Raw genomic sequence first — 16013 nt, forward strand, 5'->3', positions numbered from 1 at the left:
AAGAAACAACTAAAACTAAAAAAATAAACTGAGATAATTGCAGCTGTCCAGTATCACCTGCCCTGTCTGGCAGGCTGACACAGCACCCTAAGCCATACAAATCTTCAGACACCAGGAAGGAAAGGTACCAAAAGAATTACACTAGAACAGTAACCAGGTTTGGGAAAAAAAAGATTTAAACTTAAAAACATTCTATCATCACAAAGACTAAGAAGATCCCTTGCTTTGTCCTTGGCCAATCAAGAAATACTGAACTGTTTTATATCCCCAAAGAGACCCACTGGAGATATCAGTGCCAGCGCCCCAAGTCAATTCACACTCTTCTTAGATGAGTCCCAGATCCTACGGCAATAATTCCTTTGTTAGAGCAAGAAAAAAAAAATCCATTTCAGGACAAAGGTGTGTCTTCAGTGAGAGAACTGCCTGCCGTCAGATGGTTTCTTGCTTATGTGCTTGAAGATCTTGGACTTCTCAACTTTTCTGGCTTTCTGGTAGCCAAAGCCACCGCCGCCACCCCTTTTTTTAAGTTTGCCGTCATTGCTGTTCACGTCTAAAGGGGGACGTTAAGGAAATCAAGCAACACAAAGACAAGGACTCCAGTCTACCGTCTGCAGAAGAACCAGCCAGCTGTACCCCAGGGGCCCCACAACCCCTCCCCAGGCCACGAACACACGCGAACATTCCAGACAACCAGGAGTGGCCACGTGACTGTGGACTAAAACTAGCAGGGCAGATGTTTAGCCCAGTGCAATACTTGTATTTTTCCACGCAATGAAGCCGAAGAGGTAAATCGCTAAGTGTACAGGAACACATTAAGAAATACTCCCAGTGTCAAAACAAAATGACTTTCACCTCCGTTGGGAGCTGATTCAGAGGTGCCTGGCCGAGTGCAGTTGCTCTTCCTGTCACAAGGGGACTCAACGTGTGTTCACAACAGCAGACGTTCACTCGATGCTCACGATGCGGACGGCCACCCAAACTGTGGTCCTCCAAGTCCCCTTGGGAGTTTCTACCACAGTGTTAACAAGCAGGCCTCGTTCTAGCTGGCCGTTTCTTCTGCTGAAAATGTGTACTAAAACACATTACATATCGTAACAGAAGCAACTGGACGTGTTCCCTTTGCCTTTTATCTCGAGTAGCACTTAGGTTATTTTCTTTCACTGGTCTTGCAATTTCCTTGCATGAAATGCTTCAATGACTGAGAGGATAAGAGCCCTCTGAGAGGTTCCATCTCGTCTTCAGCTTCTTCAAGGTATCCCGCTCCTCTGTGTACCCTGTATAGTGAAGCCACACAACCGCCAAGCCCTGCCCCTCTGAGCTTCTCCCCAGAACATACAACTCTCCCTGCTCCGTCTGCCACTCAAATTCTGCTGTCTTTTTTAAAGCCATGAACTGTCTCGCTTCTGTAGTCTCCACCCTGACAGTTAACCCCTGCCCACCCCATGTGAGCACTGACAAGAGGTCAGTGACCAGCTTGAAGGCCTGGGCCCTGCAGGCCTCGGCCAGAGCAGACACACCAACCCAAGTGCTAAGCCCCAAGGCCCCCGGTCAAGCTTCTGTCCCTTAATGCCTGGACGAATTCATAACCACAAAGAAAAGGATACTCAAATCAACAAAAGGAGGCACCTTGAAACCAAATGACAGAGCAACCTGAGGCAAGTTTAAGTTATTAACATTAAAGATCTGTTTCAGCGAATGGGAATCATACGCTCGAATGTATGACTTATATGCTTCCTGGGCTGACTTATGAAGGAAGTAGTTCTTTTCAATCAGTTTTTCAAGCTGAAACAGAAAGAAATATTGCTTTTAATGAAATAAAAAAGCACGTCATATAAAACATTTGTTCCAATACACCTGCTCCAAGCTCTGTAATACCTGCAAAATCAGGCTGCAGTTAAGAATAATGACAAAATTATTGTAAGATACGGACTGAAACAACGTAGAGAGCTCTGGAATGTGGTCACCAGCACAACAGGACAACGAAACAATCAGTCCAAACTTCTCACTTTATGAAAAGGGAGACTCAGAGTACAACGACTGTCAATGAGACACTACAAAGGTGGTGCTGGGAAGACCCTTCCTCCCCCTCTGCCCTGCATACCTGAGACTGAATGTCAGAAATTTTGGACCAGGAAAACTCAAATTCACTTAATGGAACCTAGAAAACAAAAGCACGCAGATGAGTAAAGCAGCATGGCTCTGCTGCAGCTCGTCAGGCACTGAAGAGATGAAAGGGGACAGGCCTGTGGGATCCCATGGGCCAGACATCTGCTTGTCTCCCAATGCCAATGGGAAAGGCTTACCTTCCCTCTGTTCACTGCACAGGAATCATGCTATGGAACCCTCTTGAAAGAAAAGGCGAGAAACTGGCAGGGGCAATAAATCACTGAAGCCCTTTTCTCTAAACAAAGATCTCTGTGGATGCAACGTGATGAAGCAGCTTGAAGCTTCTAGCTGAAGGAACCACTAGCCCTTCTCTCCAACACCACACTGCCCTGTGACTAGGTCACAATGATCACAAACTCCTACAGGAAGGATATTTCGTAGCAGTTCTAACTTATTAGATGACCGGGAAAGTGCAAGACCGGTGCTAGATGCTGGGGGAAAAGAACAGCTGCCCAAATCACGGGCCCTGCCATCAGGGAGCCTGCAGCCTTGGGCGGAGACAGGTAAGTGACGAGACAACTTGTCGACCACCCGTGCTGGGGGGACATGAAGGAGGGCAGGGCCTCCCAGAGGAGACAGCAGCTAGCGGAAGCAGAGGCTATCTGAGAGCCAGGAAACAGGCATCTGGAGAAAAAGTGCAAGGGCTGATGGCAATCCCTAGGAACTGCTCCACGATGGGGGCAGTGGGGGAAGGAAAATCCACCAGGCGACACGGTGCCAGTGAAGAGGCCCAACAAGCATTCTCATGACCTGGCAACAGAGAGGCCAAAGCCCGATTAGGGCGGACTGGAGACCAAAATCAGAGGAGTTGAAATATAACCCACTTTTCAAAACGGCAGACTGAGGAAAGGCGACAGGCAGTAGCCATGCTGGACCTAGTGATAGGAGAGCGGGTTTAGGGTTGAAGTTATTTTTTTGGTCAGACACTTGAGATGGTAAAGAGCTAACTGCCAGGGAGGGACTGAGTCAACGAATAAGGGCCTGAAGGAGGAAGAGGTAGGAAGGAATGGGTTCCCTTGGCCTCGGGCGAGGTGCAGACACCAGGGTGAAGACACGTGGAGAAAGGCTGCAGCAGGGGAGCAGAGATGACCGGTGTGGGGGAGCTCACTCACAAGGAGTGGAACAGGTTTCAAACACGGCTGGGGGGACGAGAGTGGAGACCGGGGACTGGATGCACCCTGCGTGACACAGAGCTCAAGAACGGGGCCTCGAGGATAGTTTTCTGCTCACATTTCCTGGGGGCGACCCACATAAATCTCATCTGCTAAACTGCTGTAACAACTGTCCGAACAGCATGGCGACGACGCAGGACTCCTCGGACACACCTAGAAATGGTGCTTAAGGCCACGTGCACCGGTAACGAATTCCTCTCGAGAGGAATCTGTCCCCAGCTTAAGGTTTTCCAAGTGAAGGTCTTTACCTTGGATTGCTTCAAGTAGCGAAGGAAACCCAATTCTTCAGGGCGCAAAATGAGCAAGGCATGCCCTCTGCCGTTCAGGCCTCTGGCTGTTCTACCCACACGATGAATGTATTCCTTTGGTGGAGAGAGAAAACCTGAGGCAATACACTGGTTTCCATGGCAACCCGTGGCGAGCTGCATGTCCAGAACTCACACGGTAGTGGACGGCGGTGTGCCAGCACATCAGTGTGAGACGGTGCCCACCTCCACCTAGCGGCACCACACAGCCCGTGACCATGCTCCCCAAAGCTAGTCCCCCATTCCTTCTGCAGGGAGCATCCCCACAGAGGTAACAGAGCCATGCCCGGGGCCAAGGAAAGCTAGACAGAACATTCACATTAATTCTATGATCTAATCAAATGCCTATTAAGTGTGCTTCAACTTCAAAAGGGCTTTGGGAAACATATTTAAATGCTGGCTGATAATTTATATAATCTGTTGTTTGTTGAAATACCCAATAAAACTTATTTTACTACATATACTAAAGAATGGTATCTATCTCTGTAAGCAAATTTTATTTCCTTCTGACATCTACTGCTCTTAACAGATCCTAACTTAAGTCCCACGGACACCTCTCGAATCTCCTTGCACACACCCTCTTTGGGTCCTGCAAAAGCCCTAAACACTATCAGCAACAGAGAAATACTGCAGTCACTGCACATTACAGGGGTATTCTGTGGAATGTGGAATTTCTCAGAGAACCTTGGGGTCATCCGGAGGGTCATACTGAACAATCCAGTCCACTTCAGGAATATCCAGCCCTCTAGCTGCCACGTCTGTACACAACAAGATCCCCGAATCTGCATTGCAGAACTGGAAGAACGTGGTCGTACGCTTATTTTGTTTCTGCCTTCCCTAGAATCAAAACAAAACATCCATTGGAACAAAAAAGTTGAAGTTGTTTGTGGGAGGTCTCGATGTAGAATCCCCGAACTGTGGAACTATTACCCTGCTTTATTTCAAGTTCATAACCTGTCCTATTTCCTCAAGGGATGGCATCCGCTCCTCCTTTCTGGTCCCCGCCCCTCCACTCCCAGCAAAGCTCCCTCCACACAGGATCAGCCACCCACTATTGCCCAAACTACTTAGAACTATGTTTGGAGGAGAGCGCAGTACCTCAATCCCCACAATCTATATAACTCGATACGTGTAACCTGTTTTTAATAAATTCATCATAATCACTTACATGAATGGCCAAGACAGGCAAATCGATGTAGTTCAGCAACTCATAGTGGTATTTCACGGACTTACAGGATGAAAAGAAGACCATTAGTTTCTTCTTCCGGTTCTTCTTAAGGAATGTAAAGAGTAGGAGGAATCTCTTTTCGGAAGGACAGACAACATATCCCTAGGAGAGGTTCAAGTGAACAGACACAAAATAATTTTCATTTTCAGCTCCATGAACGAATATAACTTGATGGAGAGCACAGATTAACACAGCATACACACTGTTACGCCTCACCTACAGCAAAATCACTGCCTTCATTGTAACAATGCATTCCTAAAATAAGACTAATTTTAACTATTGACTCCTTTTATTGGCCACAATCACTGGATACTAAATACTTTCCGTATTTCTGAGACTACTGGTTATTAAGTTCTTGTAATCATAATATACCAATACCTCTATTAACTAGAACCCTCAAAGTGTATCAATGATTCATTTTTAGAAGGTCCTTAACAGCAAGATCTCAAATAACCACACTGTCCTAAACACGATAACGAAGCTGGGTGAATATATTTTTAAAAACTAAACAACCAATGAAAGGTTTTTAAGCTAAAGTGTTACAGGAAACATATCATTCATCAAAAGACTCAACCTTACAGCTCTATTTTTAATCAACCTAGTCTGGATCTCTGTCACCTCATTTCCACAGCGAGGTGCCTGAGTCCAGCCTCTCTGCCTTCTAACTAACTCCCCTCACATCTTAGCGCAAGAGATGATTAAACAGCAAAATGTTTTTTACTCATCTAAAATTGGCAGTGATGTATTTAGTTCATTAACCCATTTGCTTCCTAGACGATCCTCCAAACACTTGCAAGGAAACACCAACGATCCTTAAAATTGAAGGTACTGACAAAAAATACCTGCTCAAGACCATCCACGGTTGCATGAGCTTTATCGTCATCAACACCAACATACAAGGGCTCCTTTTTCAGAGAAATCCTTGCCAGGTCTTCAACTTTCCGAGTTTGTGTGGCAGAAAAGAGCATGGTCTGTCTGCGGGCTGAAACACACCCACATAAGCATAACCCAGATCCTTCAGGGAACCTCTAGAATTGCTTCACAACTAAAAACGCTCTCAGTGGAACTATCAGAAATGAGAGACATGGTATCACTATAAATAGTAAGAAAGGAACACCATGGACAACTTTATGTCTAGACATTTGACAACTAAGATGAAATGGATAGCTTCCTTGAAAAAGAAACTGCTAAAGCTTGCTCAAGAAGAAATAGAAAACCTGAATAGCCTTGTATCTATTAAGGAAATTATAGTTAAAATCTTCATGTAAAGAAGACTCCAGCCCCAATGGCCGCTGCTCTTGAAGTCTATCAAACACTTAAGAAATATTATATTTCATAAACTCTCCAGGACACTGAAGAGAGCTTACTTCCCAACTCATACCTTTTACAAAGTTTTAGCAAAGTGAATCCAGAAATATATATAAAGGATAATAATGCATCATGACCAAGTGGGGTTTATTCTAGGAATGCAGGGTTGGTTAACAGTTGAAAATTAACCAATATAATTTACCATATTAACAGACTAAAGAATAAACATCTGATCATTTCAACAGACACAGAAAAAACATCTGTCAGAATTTAACATTTATTTCTGATTTAAGAAAAATCTCAGCAAACTAGGAACAAAAGGGATCACCCTCAGTCTGATATAGGGCATAAAGATCTAGAGCATCTACAGCTAACATCATACTTAATGGTGAAAGACTGAATGCTTTCCCACCTAAGATCAGGAGTAAGACAAAGATGTCTTCTCTTGCCAGTTCTATTCAGGATTATACTGGAGGTTCTGGCCAGCTCAATCAGGCAAGAAAACAATTAAGTGAAAAACTTTATCTCACAAAGATATGAAAAAACCTGTACACTGAACTCTGAAACACTGCTGAGAGAAATTAGGGAGCTAATAAACGAAGATCTACCTCGTTCACGTGTTATGACTCAACATTGTCTTCCACCAATGATCAATATTCAGTACAATCCCAAGATCCCCAGAGATTAACCAACTGATTCTAACATTCATACAGAAATGGCAAGGACAAGACCAGCCAAAACAATTTTGAAAATGAACAAAGTTGGACGGTTAACACTACCTAATTTCAAGATTTAACAGGAGGAACTGGAAATTCCATACACCGCTGATGGGGATGTAAATTGGTACAAGTTAAACATACACCAGCCACTCCATTCCTAGGTAATCACCCAACAGAAAAGGAGATATATGTCCACAAAAAGAGTTGTAGATGGATGTTCATAGCAACTTTATTTGTAGTAGACCGAAACCGTTAGCAACACAGTCGTCCAACAACAGTTAAATGGATAAACAGGTTGTGGCATATTTATACACTAGAACGCCACTGAGGAATAAGGCAAAGAACTACTGATACGTGTAACGGCACAGACGAATCACAGAAGGATCTGTGCACAAGAAACCAGACAAGAAGAGTTACACTGCATATGAATTCATATGAATCCCTGGAAAATGCAAACTGATCTACAGTGACAGGAAGCAGATCAACAGTCACCTGTGAGAGAGATGTGCATGGCAGCTGTTGAAAGCAGGGGACGGTGAGAGGGAGGGATTACAAAGGCACACAAAGGAAGTTTTGAGGGTTATGGAAATGTTCACTGTATTGACTGTGGTGATGGTTTCGAGGTGTAAACAGGCCAAAAACGTATCAAATCATACATTTAAAATATGTACATATTATTATGTTAATTATACCTCAATGAAGTATTAAAAAAACAATTGTATAATGTACTGAACTATGGTGTTTTTATAGATATAAGCAGTTTACAATGTTTCAAGTACTATAACCAAGGTATGTACCACTCAAACGTAACACAGAAAGCAGCAAGTCAATGGCTACCCAGGAGATGTGAGATGGGGTGGCGGGGACGGACGGGAACAAGACGTACGTTAGGACTGTTCAACTTGCATGGCAGCCTCTCAAATGGCAAAACCACTGCATTAAGTCACTAGTGAGAGTGATGCTTATGTTGCAAACTACATCTGAGGGTGACTGGCACAACCACTTCACTTGCTACGTTAAAATTCTGACATTAGGCACTTCCCTGGTGGCACAGTGTTTAAGAATCCGCCTGCCAATGCAGGGGACATGGGTTCGACCCCTGACCCAGGAAGATCCCACATGCTGTGGAACAACTAAGCCCGTGCACCACAACGACTGGGCCTGCATTCTAGAGCCCGCGAGCCACAACTACTGAGCCCACGTGCCGCAACTACTGAAGCCCAGGCATCTAGAACCCGTGCTCCACAGCAAGAGGAAGCCACCACAATGAGAAGCCCATGCACCGCAACAAAGAGCAGCCCCTGTTTCCTGCAACTAGGGACAGCCAGTGTGCAGCAACGAAGACCCAATGCAGCCAAAAATAAATAAATAAATTTATAAAAAAAAAAAAAAAAAAATTCTGACATTAGTAGTTTTCATACAGGAAAAACTCTCATCTACTTCCAACAGCTACTTGGCAAACCACATGCAGATGCTACCTACTTACTTGGCAGAAGTTTAATAATTTGCTTTAATTCTTTTTCAAACCCAACATCCAAGATACGATCAGCCTCATCAATAACCAGACACTGTAGGTTTTTATACATAAACCCTGGTGTATTCTGACAAGACAAAGGACAAAGAAAAACTGTTAGCTGTCAAGTTTATGTTTCACACAGACAAAAGATGGGGACCACAAAACAGTGTTCTCTTACCTGCATATGGTCCAGGAGACGGCCTGGTGTGGCCACAATGACGTTGATCCCATTGGCAAGCTTCTGTGCTTCAGCAGATCTGTTACTGCCGCCCATTATTAACCCATACGTGTGAACATGGTGTGTCATCAGTTCCTTAAGGACACCAAAAGTCTGCATGGCCAGTTCCCTAGTAGGTGAGAGAACAAGGACTCCTGTTCCTAAAAAGCAAAACAGGATATACAGTGAAAGTCAAACTGTAGTTATCACCAGGAGTCCACCAATAGCTACAATAGACTTCCAGTGGGATACTGGCAGAAACAATGGGACCACAGACTTACCATTCCTGGGCATGAACCTTAACTTAACAATGAGTTCAACTGCAGGAATGAGAAATGCCAGGGTTTTGCCACTGCCTGTTTTTGCAGCTGCCAGAAGATCCCTAAAAAATAAAAAGGAAAAGGAGGGAGACATTTAGTCTACTCATTCAACAAGTACCATGTACTATCACACATGTTTCAGGCACTGAGGCTGGATCATAACAAGAAAAAAGTCCCCACCTTCTCTATCACTGAAATCAATCATGTGGGTTATAAATACTTAACTCAAAAATAAGAATTGTGCTAAAAACAGAAGTGAGCAATTTTCTCCAAACATCAGTAAAGAAGCTAAAGCCTTTAACGAAGGTTGGATATGTTACCCAACACAGTGCAAGATCAACAGAACATACTGGTATTTTCTTTCCAAACTACTAGCACTAAAAATAGCACTAATGCCCAAACCTCAATGTTAATCATACCTGCCTTCCAGAAGTGGTCTGATACTTTTATGCTGAATTTCAGTCATGTTTGTAAAGCCCATTTCTTTTATTGCCTTCAGAGTGTTCTCATTGACAAGATTAGTCAGAGAATCAAACGAAGTATCCTCAAAAGCTCCTAAAGAGAAGACAGTTTATCATTAGCAAATTTATCTTTTCTTAATAGTTAATATTGCTAGCTTCCTAAATTAGTTTTGCTGATTGAAAACATTACTGGCTTAGTGTCAAGCTTACAAGAGCTTCTTCCAATAAGAAAAGAATAAACCCCAACCATTCCTATAAAAAAACCTTATACCTTTGAAGTTTCTCCACTGCTAATGGCCTTGTGATGTAAAGTCCAGAGCCTATACTGTAACAAAATAACATATGGAGAGGTGGTACAGTCAAGGGACTTGTATGAAATGAAAATGCCAAGGTGGCGGGAAGGGGAGAGGGGAGAGATGGGGGTGGTTTGCAGGGGTAGAGTTCAGAGAGAAATGAAATGTTTAAAAAATGTGAAATAAGTGAAAGCATTCAGTGTAATAAAAACTGAATACGAAATCAATCAAAATAGTAACTCTCACTCCAGAAAGACAACTGAGAAGAGTCAGATGTAGCCACAGATGGTTAGACTGTACCCATATATCAGGTGTGCTGTGGCTCTCCAGCAGGGGGAGGCATCAGGATCACCCGGGAGCTCCCCGCCCCACACGTGCCCTGGCTATAACCCAAGTTTTGGCAACCTTGACACCACTGACATTTTGGGATGGATAATTTTTTGTTGTGAGAGGCTGTCCTATGCATTATAGGATGTCCTGCAGCACCACTGACCTCTACCTACTGGATGCCTGTAGCCTGCCCCCAGTTCTGACAATCAAACATATTGGTGGCCAACACTCATGGTTTGCCTGGGACAGAGGTTTAAGGGATGCAGGACTTTGAATGGGAAAACTGGGATGAGCCGGTCACCCTACCTGGGAGGTAAAATTATCCTGTTTGAGAACCACTGACAAAACCTTTGCAATTTTGATTATGGAGATTGGGTGCTGGGCCTCAATTATTTTAATAAACAAATAACCCAAACCAAACAACCCAACCAACTGCTAGACATTTCTGGTTAAGAGCAACTGATTCTAGCCTAAACTCTTGACTTTACAGGCAAAGAAATAGAGGCTAAAGAAGGTGACTCTGGCACAAGCCCCTCAATAAGGTTAATTTCACCCTTCTCTTTTAGTAATGGAGCCAGTATTGAACCTCTGGGCTCCAGACTTCCAGGCCAGTGATTTTCCTACTACAACATGGAGTGAGCTTTAGAAAGTGACAAACCAAAGGAACAGAGGACCCCAAGAACTATTCGTGTGCATGTCAAAATATTTAGTGTTAGAAATAAAGGGAAAAAATAGAGAAAGAAACAACAGACTAAGGCACACAACGTGGATGATAAAAAGCAATAGTTATAAAACCATTTCTTGTCAATACTTATTTTTTCCAGGTAAATTAAATGCCACAACTGAACCTTTAAATACTATAATCCAAGGAGGCATGCCCTTTTAGAGAAGAGCTATCTGGAAAACATTGATAGCTACCTGTCAGTCCCAGGGGCAGGCTGGGAACCATGCTGTCATCGTCCTCATTGTCTGGCTTCTCCACACTGTTCTCTGTTTCTTCAGGAGCCTGGGCACCATCTTCAGAGTCTCCTTTGTCTTCAGTTTTTGCTTTTTTGGAATCTTTGGATTAAAGGACAAACCGCCCACCCAAAATTTTTTTCTTAAAATAAGAATACCAGATGAGACCACAAAATAAAAGATGTGTGATGCAAAAAGGCATATTTTCAAAAGCTTAACATATTTTCAGTTTTAATTTGCTAAGAATCTCTTTTTCCTGATTGAAAAATCTGGCTATATTAAAAAACCCAGTGGGACACACAGATTTGCCAACAAACTTTATTTTTTAGGCTTCTTAATACATATTCTTTTACTGAAGTATAGTTGATTTACAATATTGTGTGGGTTTCAGGTATAGAGCAGTGAATTCAGTTCTACATACATATATGTATATATTGACATTCTTTTTTAAAAATTCTTTTTCATTATATTGAATACAGTTCCCTGTGCTAGACAGTAAATCCTTGTTCTTTGTTTTATATATGGTAGCATGCATCTGTTAACCCCATACTCCCAATTTATCCACCCCCCCGTCCCCTTTGGTAACCATAAGCTTGTTTTCTGTCTGTGAGTCTGTTTCTGTTTTGTAAGTTCATTTGTACTATTTTTCAGATTCTACATATATGTGATATCATATAATATTTCTCTGTCTGACTTACTACTTATGTATTATACCATCTTAAGTGAGCAAGAAATTTTTTATAAGCTGAACTAAACAATTTAAGTATGTTAATCACACCCAGTTCTATAAACTTCACTGAGAAAAAAAACAAGGGCAAGTCATTAACGTTTTTTAAAATAACTTGTAACAAGCACCGGTTTTTCCTCCTATGCCATTAAACACAAATTTTCTATAAAAGCTGATTTTGTTTTAAAGGGGAACAGAAACACAAAAGGCTCTCCATGTTACTAGAGGCAGACTACAAAGCAAGAGCAACAATCTACTTAGCTGGGCGATAGAAACTGGCCTGTTCCTTGAATGTAAGTGGTGAGGGGAGGAGAGGGAAGGCCTCCTGGTTTTTCATTTCTACATCCACAACTTTCGTAACATAGTCCCTTAAACTACCTTTGCAGTCTTACCTCCCATCATGCTCTTAAATGTTCCACTCTGGGCCAAATGGGTTAACTACCATGCTGGGCTTTTACAAGTTTATGGCAGTTAGTGATGCTAGTTAGAACAGAATTGACCTAAACCAGAACTCAGACTCTTCGTAGCCCAGGACTGGCCTCTTCCTTGGACCTTACTACCACCCTTCTGGGAAATGGTCAACACTGCAGGACCCACACGTTCAAAGGCCATGGATATTATCAGCTGGTCTTCAAGACTTATTACTTCTGTTTTCCTTAAAAACAGTTCTTAACGGTTGCCAATAGGATTTAAACTCCCAGCCCTGTGATTCAATGCTTGAGAGTAGAAATAATATCACTTCCTTAGGTATACTCAGAACAAGAATCCTAAGGGCACTAATCATTTTAGAATAGGACTACAATCACTTTAAATCAAAACTGTAATATCTAATCCTCATGCTTTTCTCTATCTTATTTCACTTTTTGTTTAAAGGATTTCTCATAACTTACAAATGTATTATAGCCTGTAGGCAGTAAAAAGACAGCCATGCATGTTTGGAAAATTCAAAGTGTCTTTCTAAATGAAACCTTTATTTCAGACAAAAGATGAATAGGATATGCTAACACAAGTGCCGGCAAACTTCTATAAAGGGCCAGACTGTAAATATTTTAGGCTTTGCAGGCCATATGGTCTCTATCACCACAAAGGCCAAGTAAAAAAATGGGCATCTCAGTGTTCCAATTAAGCTTTATTTGCAAAAATAGGCAGAAGGCTGAATAGTTTGCTGACACCTGTTCTATGTTGTCTTGAAATCTCTGCTTGCTCACATTTCAATTAAAATGCCTATTCTTTCACCTAAGCTTATTCAATCCAAGAATCTTGCAAAAGAAAATAGCCCTGCCTCCCCAATCCTGGCCATTCTACTCACTTGGAAATTAATGTTCCATTTATTCAGAAGTTTCCTAACTGCTATTTTATACACTTTGCATATCCAAATTATCACTAAGTTGCCTTTCAAAGGTAGGAATTTATTGTAGGAAAAAGGAATGGGGCAAAAAAGACGTAAATGAAAAGAATCACTAATGCAAAGTCCTTGACACATAAAGACCCAAGATAGATTCTACTACCAGCCCAGATTTCTTTAGTGTCAGTAATTCCACAGTTCTCTTTGGAAACAGGTAAACCTACAATATTTTCCATAAGATCTTATGGAAAAACCCGAATGAACTTTTTGGCCAGCTCAATACTATGTCATAGTACGTTCTGTTTATCATAAAAAGCTCAGATAGTTAACTGCCAAAGAAGAGCAGTATTTTGAGAAACGTTAAACTGCAGTCCCCCCGGCCCCCTCAATGTTTGCTTTAGCTACCAGGCTAGTTTCTCGTATGTCAGTAAGTACAGAGGAGTCTTGCATGTCATGTGGACATAAGAAGAAGAGAGGAAAAGCAGAATGATAACTTGAAAACTTGAATAGCTTAAGTTCAAAGACAATACATACCAGGCCCAGCATCATCCACTATTTTTCTCTTTTTCTTCTTCTTCTTCTTCTTTTTTGATTCTGAATTGGGAGACTGCATTGCTGCTTCCCCACTGGTCAGTGTGGTAGATTTCTTGGAGGATTTTTTAACTTTTACATTTTCCACTGTTTCTTTAGGTAAGTCTCCATTTTTCTTGGAGGATTTTTTAACTTTTACATTTTCCACTGTTTCTTTAGGTAAGTCTCCATTTTTCTTGGAGGATTTTTTAACTTTTACATTTTCCACTGTTTCTTTAGGTAAGTCTCCATTTTTCTTGGAGGATTTTTTAACTTTTACATTTTCCACTGTTTCTTTAGGTAAGTCTCCATTTTGGGCTTCTGACCAGCCTGCATTCATAGACTGTTTTAGGAATTTTTTAACTTTTCCACCTACTACTGCTTCTTCAGAGATGTCTCCATTTTGGGTTTCTGACAAGCCCACATTCACAGACTGTTTTAGGGACTTTTTAATTTTTCCACCTCCCACTGTTCTTTCAGACACATCTCCATTTTGAGTTTCTGACAAGTTCACAGCTGAGGCCCCTGTTTAAAAACAAAACACACATATTGACAAGAAGGAGAGGTTTACTTAGAAACACTGGTATCCCAAATGACAAATGTCATGGCTTCCAGGACTGAAATGATTTAGTTTTTACTTTCCTGTCATGTATATTAAGACAGCTTCCAATTTTACAGTGTTCTACTGCTACTGCAGGACAAATAAATTAAAAAAAAAAAGAGGGAAAGCCACATTGAGTTTTTAACTTCAAAAACCACATCTCTGTCCATAAGGAGTTAAAAGTCTGGACCAGGAAAATTTCCATGAGGTTAAATAAACAGATGGGGCCAATGTTACTTACAAAATATACATTCTAATATTAGGTATCTGACAAATATACTTTCCTAGACATCATTAAGTTGAAAATTCTGTTGATGTAACCACTTATTTGTCTTGATATTTATCATATATAAATGCCTAAGACTGTCCTTACAAAAGTTCCTGTTTATATACAGAAAAAGCACCATCTTCTGTTACCTTTAACTAAGAAGTAGTTAGCAACACTTTGTTATCCTATAGGAAATGGAAATATAAGGGAACTTCAAAAACATTATTCCTAAAACCCACACACCTCTTCTCTCCTCCAAGATTTCTTTCAATCAACTCATCTCTGCAGAAAACCAGCTAGTTTAAGGCATTATGCCTCCAACACTGCCCTAGGGGGCTTCTGTATTATACAGGACCGAAAAAGGTTAACATAACTTCAGGATGTCCGACCCACTGTCAGGAAGTTAGGACTGCAAATGAGGTAGGTAAAGAAAAGTGACATTCAGGTAAAATGCTTTTCATGGAAGTCTTTAAGGATGCAAATACGTATAACCTAAAGTTAGGGGTGACAGGAAGCCCGGGCACGAGATTAGCACATGCGTATGATATGTGCAAAAAGACACTCTGGGAGCTGAAAATGATGAAGTTCTTCAAGAGTCGAAACAGAGGGCAGGTGGGTAAGGAAAGGCAAGGGTATCAGGAATGTTCTGTGAAGAGCGACACCCAGCTTGTTCTGAAGCGACAAAGACATGAGATAGATATGAAAGAAAGATGCGGGGAGGTGAGAAAGTCCCACGGGACCGATTGGAAATGGGTGTTGGAGATGACCCTAGAGGTGGTGAGGAAGTCAGAAAGGGTGGGTTGGAAGTGGGTCAGGCTGGAAACGAACTCTTAGAGGCCTCCTGTCCGAACTCTGTAAGGACAAACTGCTGCTCAGAAAGTGCAGATCTGGGGCCACGCGGAGAGTCGGCATCTGCGCGGGGCCCGACGGGAGGCCGCCCCGGCCTGCCTTTCCACGCTCCGCAAGCACGCGCGCTCTGCGGGGAGGCTGCCAGCGCTACATCGGGGCCGCAGGGCCTCCCCACCAGCGCCGCTCGGCCGCTCGGCCCCGCGGCCTCCGCAGAGCGCCACGGCCCACGTGCGGGCTTCCCCCGCAACCCAGGCCGCCGCGAAGCTCAGCGCATCTCACCCTGGAGCTTTAGGTTTCGCTGTCGCAATTTGAGGTTCCGCTTCTCGATCTTCTTGCGTAAAAGTTTCATCGGTAAATGAGACATGTTGCCGGTGAAAGGCCTCGGCGGCGCCACAACCCGGCTTCTCTGCTCTCCCCGGTGACGTTATTTCCTTTCCGGCCACCCGAGCTCAGTTCAGCCAGCCGGAAATACGTCACAGGAGCGCTCGCGGTCGGCGGAGCGGAAGCGGGTCCGGAGACGAAATGCTTCCGGGCGCGTGCGCCGTCTTACCCTTGGAGAACGGATTCTCTGCAGCGCCCTCTAGGGGAACGTAGGACTGGCGCTGCACTGTGTTCTTTCGCATTGTGCCCGAACCAGCAGAGCACTGGGGACATTTGGTAG

General features: G+C 42.8%; 1 protein-coding gene across 1 annotated transcript; it reads right to left on the reverse strand.

Annotated features, from left to right (window-relative positions):
- Positions 1–407: 407 nt before the first annotated feature.
- On the reverse strand, positions 408–15716 carry DDX18 (DEAD-box helicase 18). Its single transcript, XM_065880762.1, has 15 exons — positions 15632–15716; positions 14007–14159; positions 13599–13742; positions 10954–11094; positions 9371–9506; positions 8913–9013; positions 8593–8792; positions 8385–8499; positions 5714–5853; positions 4812–4973; positions 4328–4480; positions 3587–3700; positions 2102–2158; positions 1605–1782; positions 408–550 (listed from the first exon to the last, which is right to left on the reverse strand). Exons 1-15 carry the CDS (start codon positions 15714–15716, stop codon positions 408–410), a joined length of 2022 nt encoding a protein of 673 aa, XP_065736834.1.
- Between the last annotated feature and the right edge of the window lie 297 nt (positions 15717–16013).

This window comes from Phocoena phocoena, chromosome 7, assembly GCF_963924675.1.
Source record: "Phocoena phocoena chromosome 7, mPhoPho1.1, whole genome shotgun sequence".
NCBI classification, from domain to species: Eukaryota; Metazoa; Chordata; class Mammalia; order Artiodactyla; family Phocoenidae; genus Phocoena; species Phocoena phocoena.

Bases quoted from the DNA above. Each gene is read 5' to 3' on its own strand.
- DDX18 (XM_065880762.1), bottom strand. From the start codon at position 15,716: ATGTCTCATTTACCGATGAAACTTTTACGCAAGAAGATCGAGAAGCGG. The intron at 5,854-8,384 runs GTAAGTAGGTAG...GGTGTGTTTCAG, and splicing joins AATTATTAAACTTCTGCCAA to CCCGCAGACAGACCATGCTC. The intron at 1,783-2,101 runs GTATGCAGGGCA...TTTCTGTTTCAG, and splicing joins TTTCTGACATTCAGTCTCAG to CTTGAAAAACTGATTGAAAA.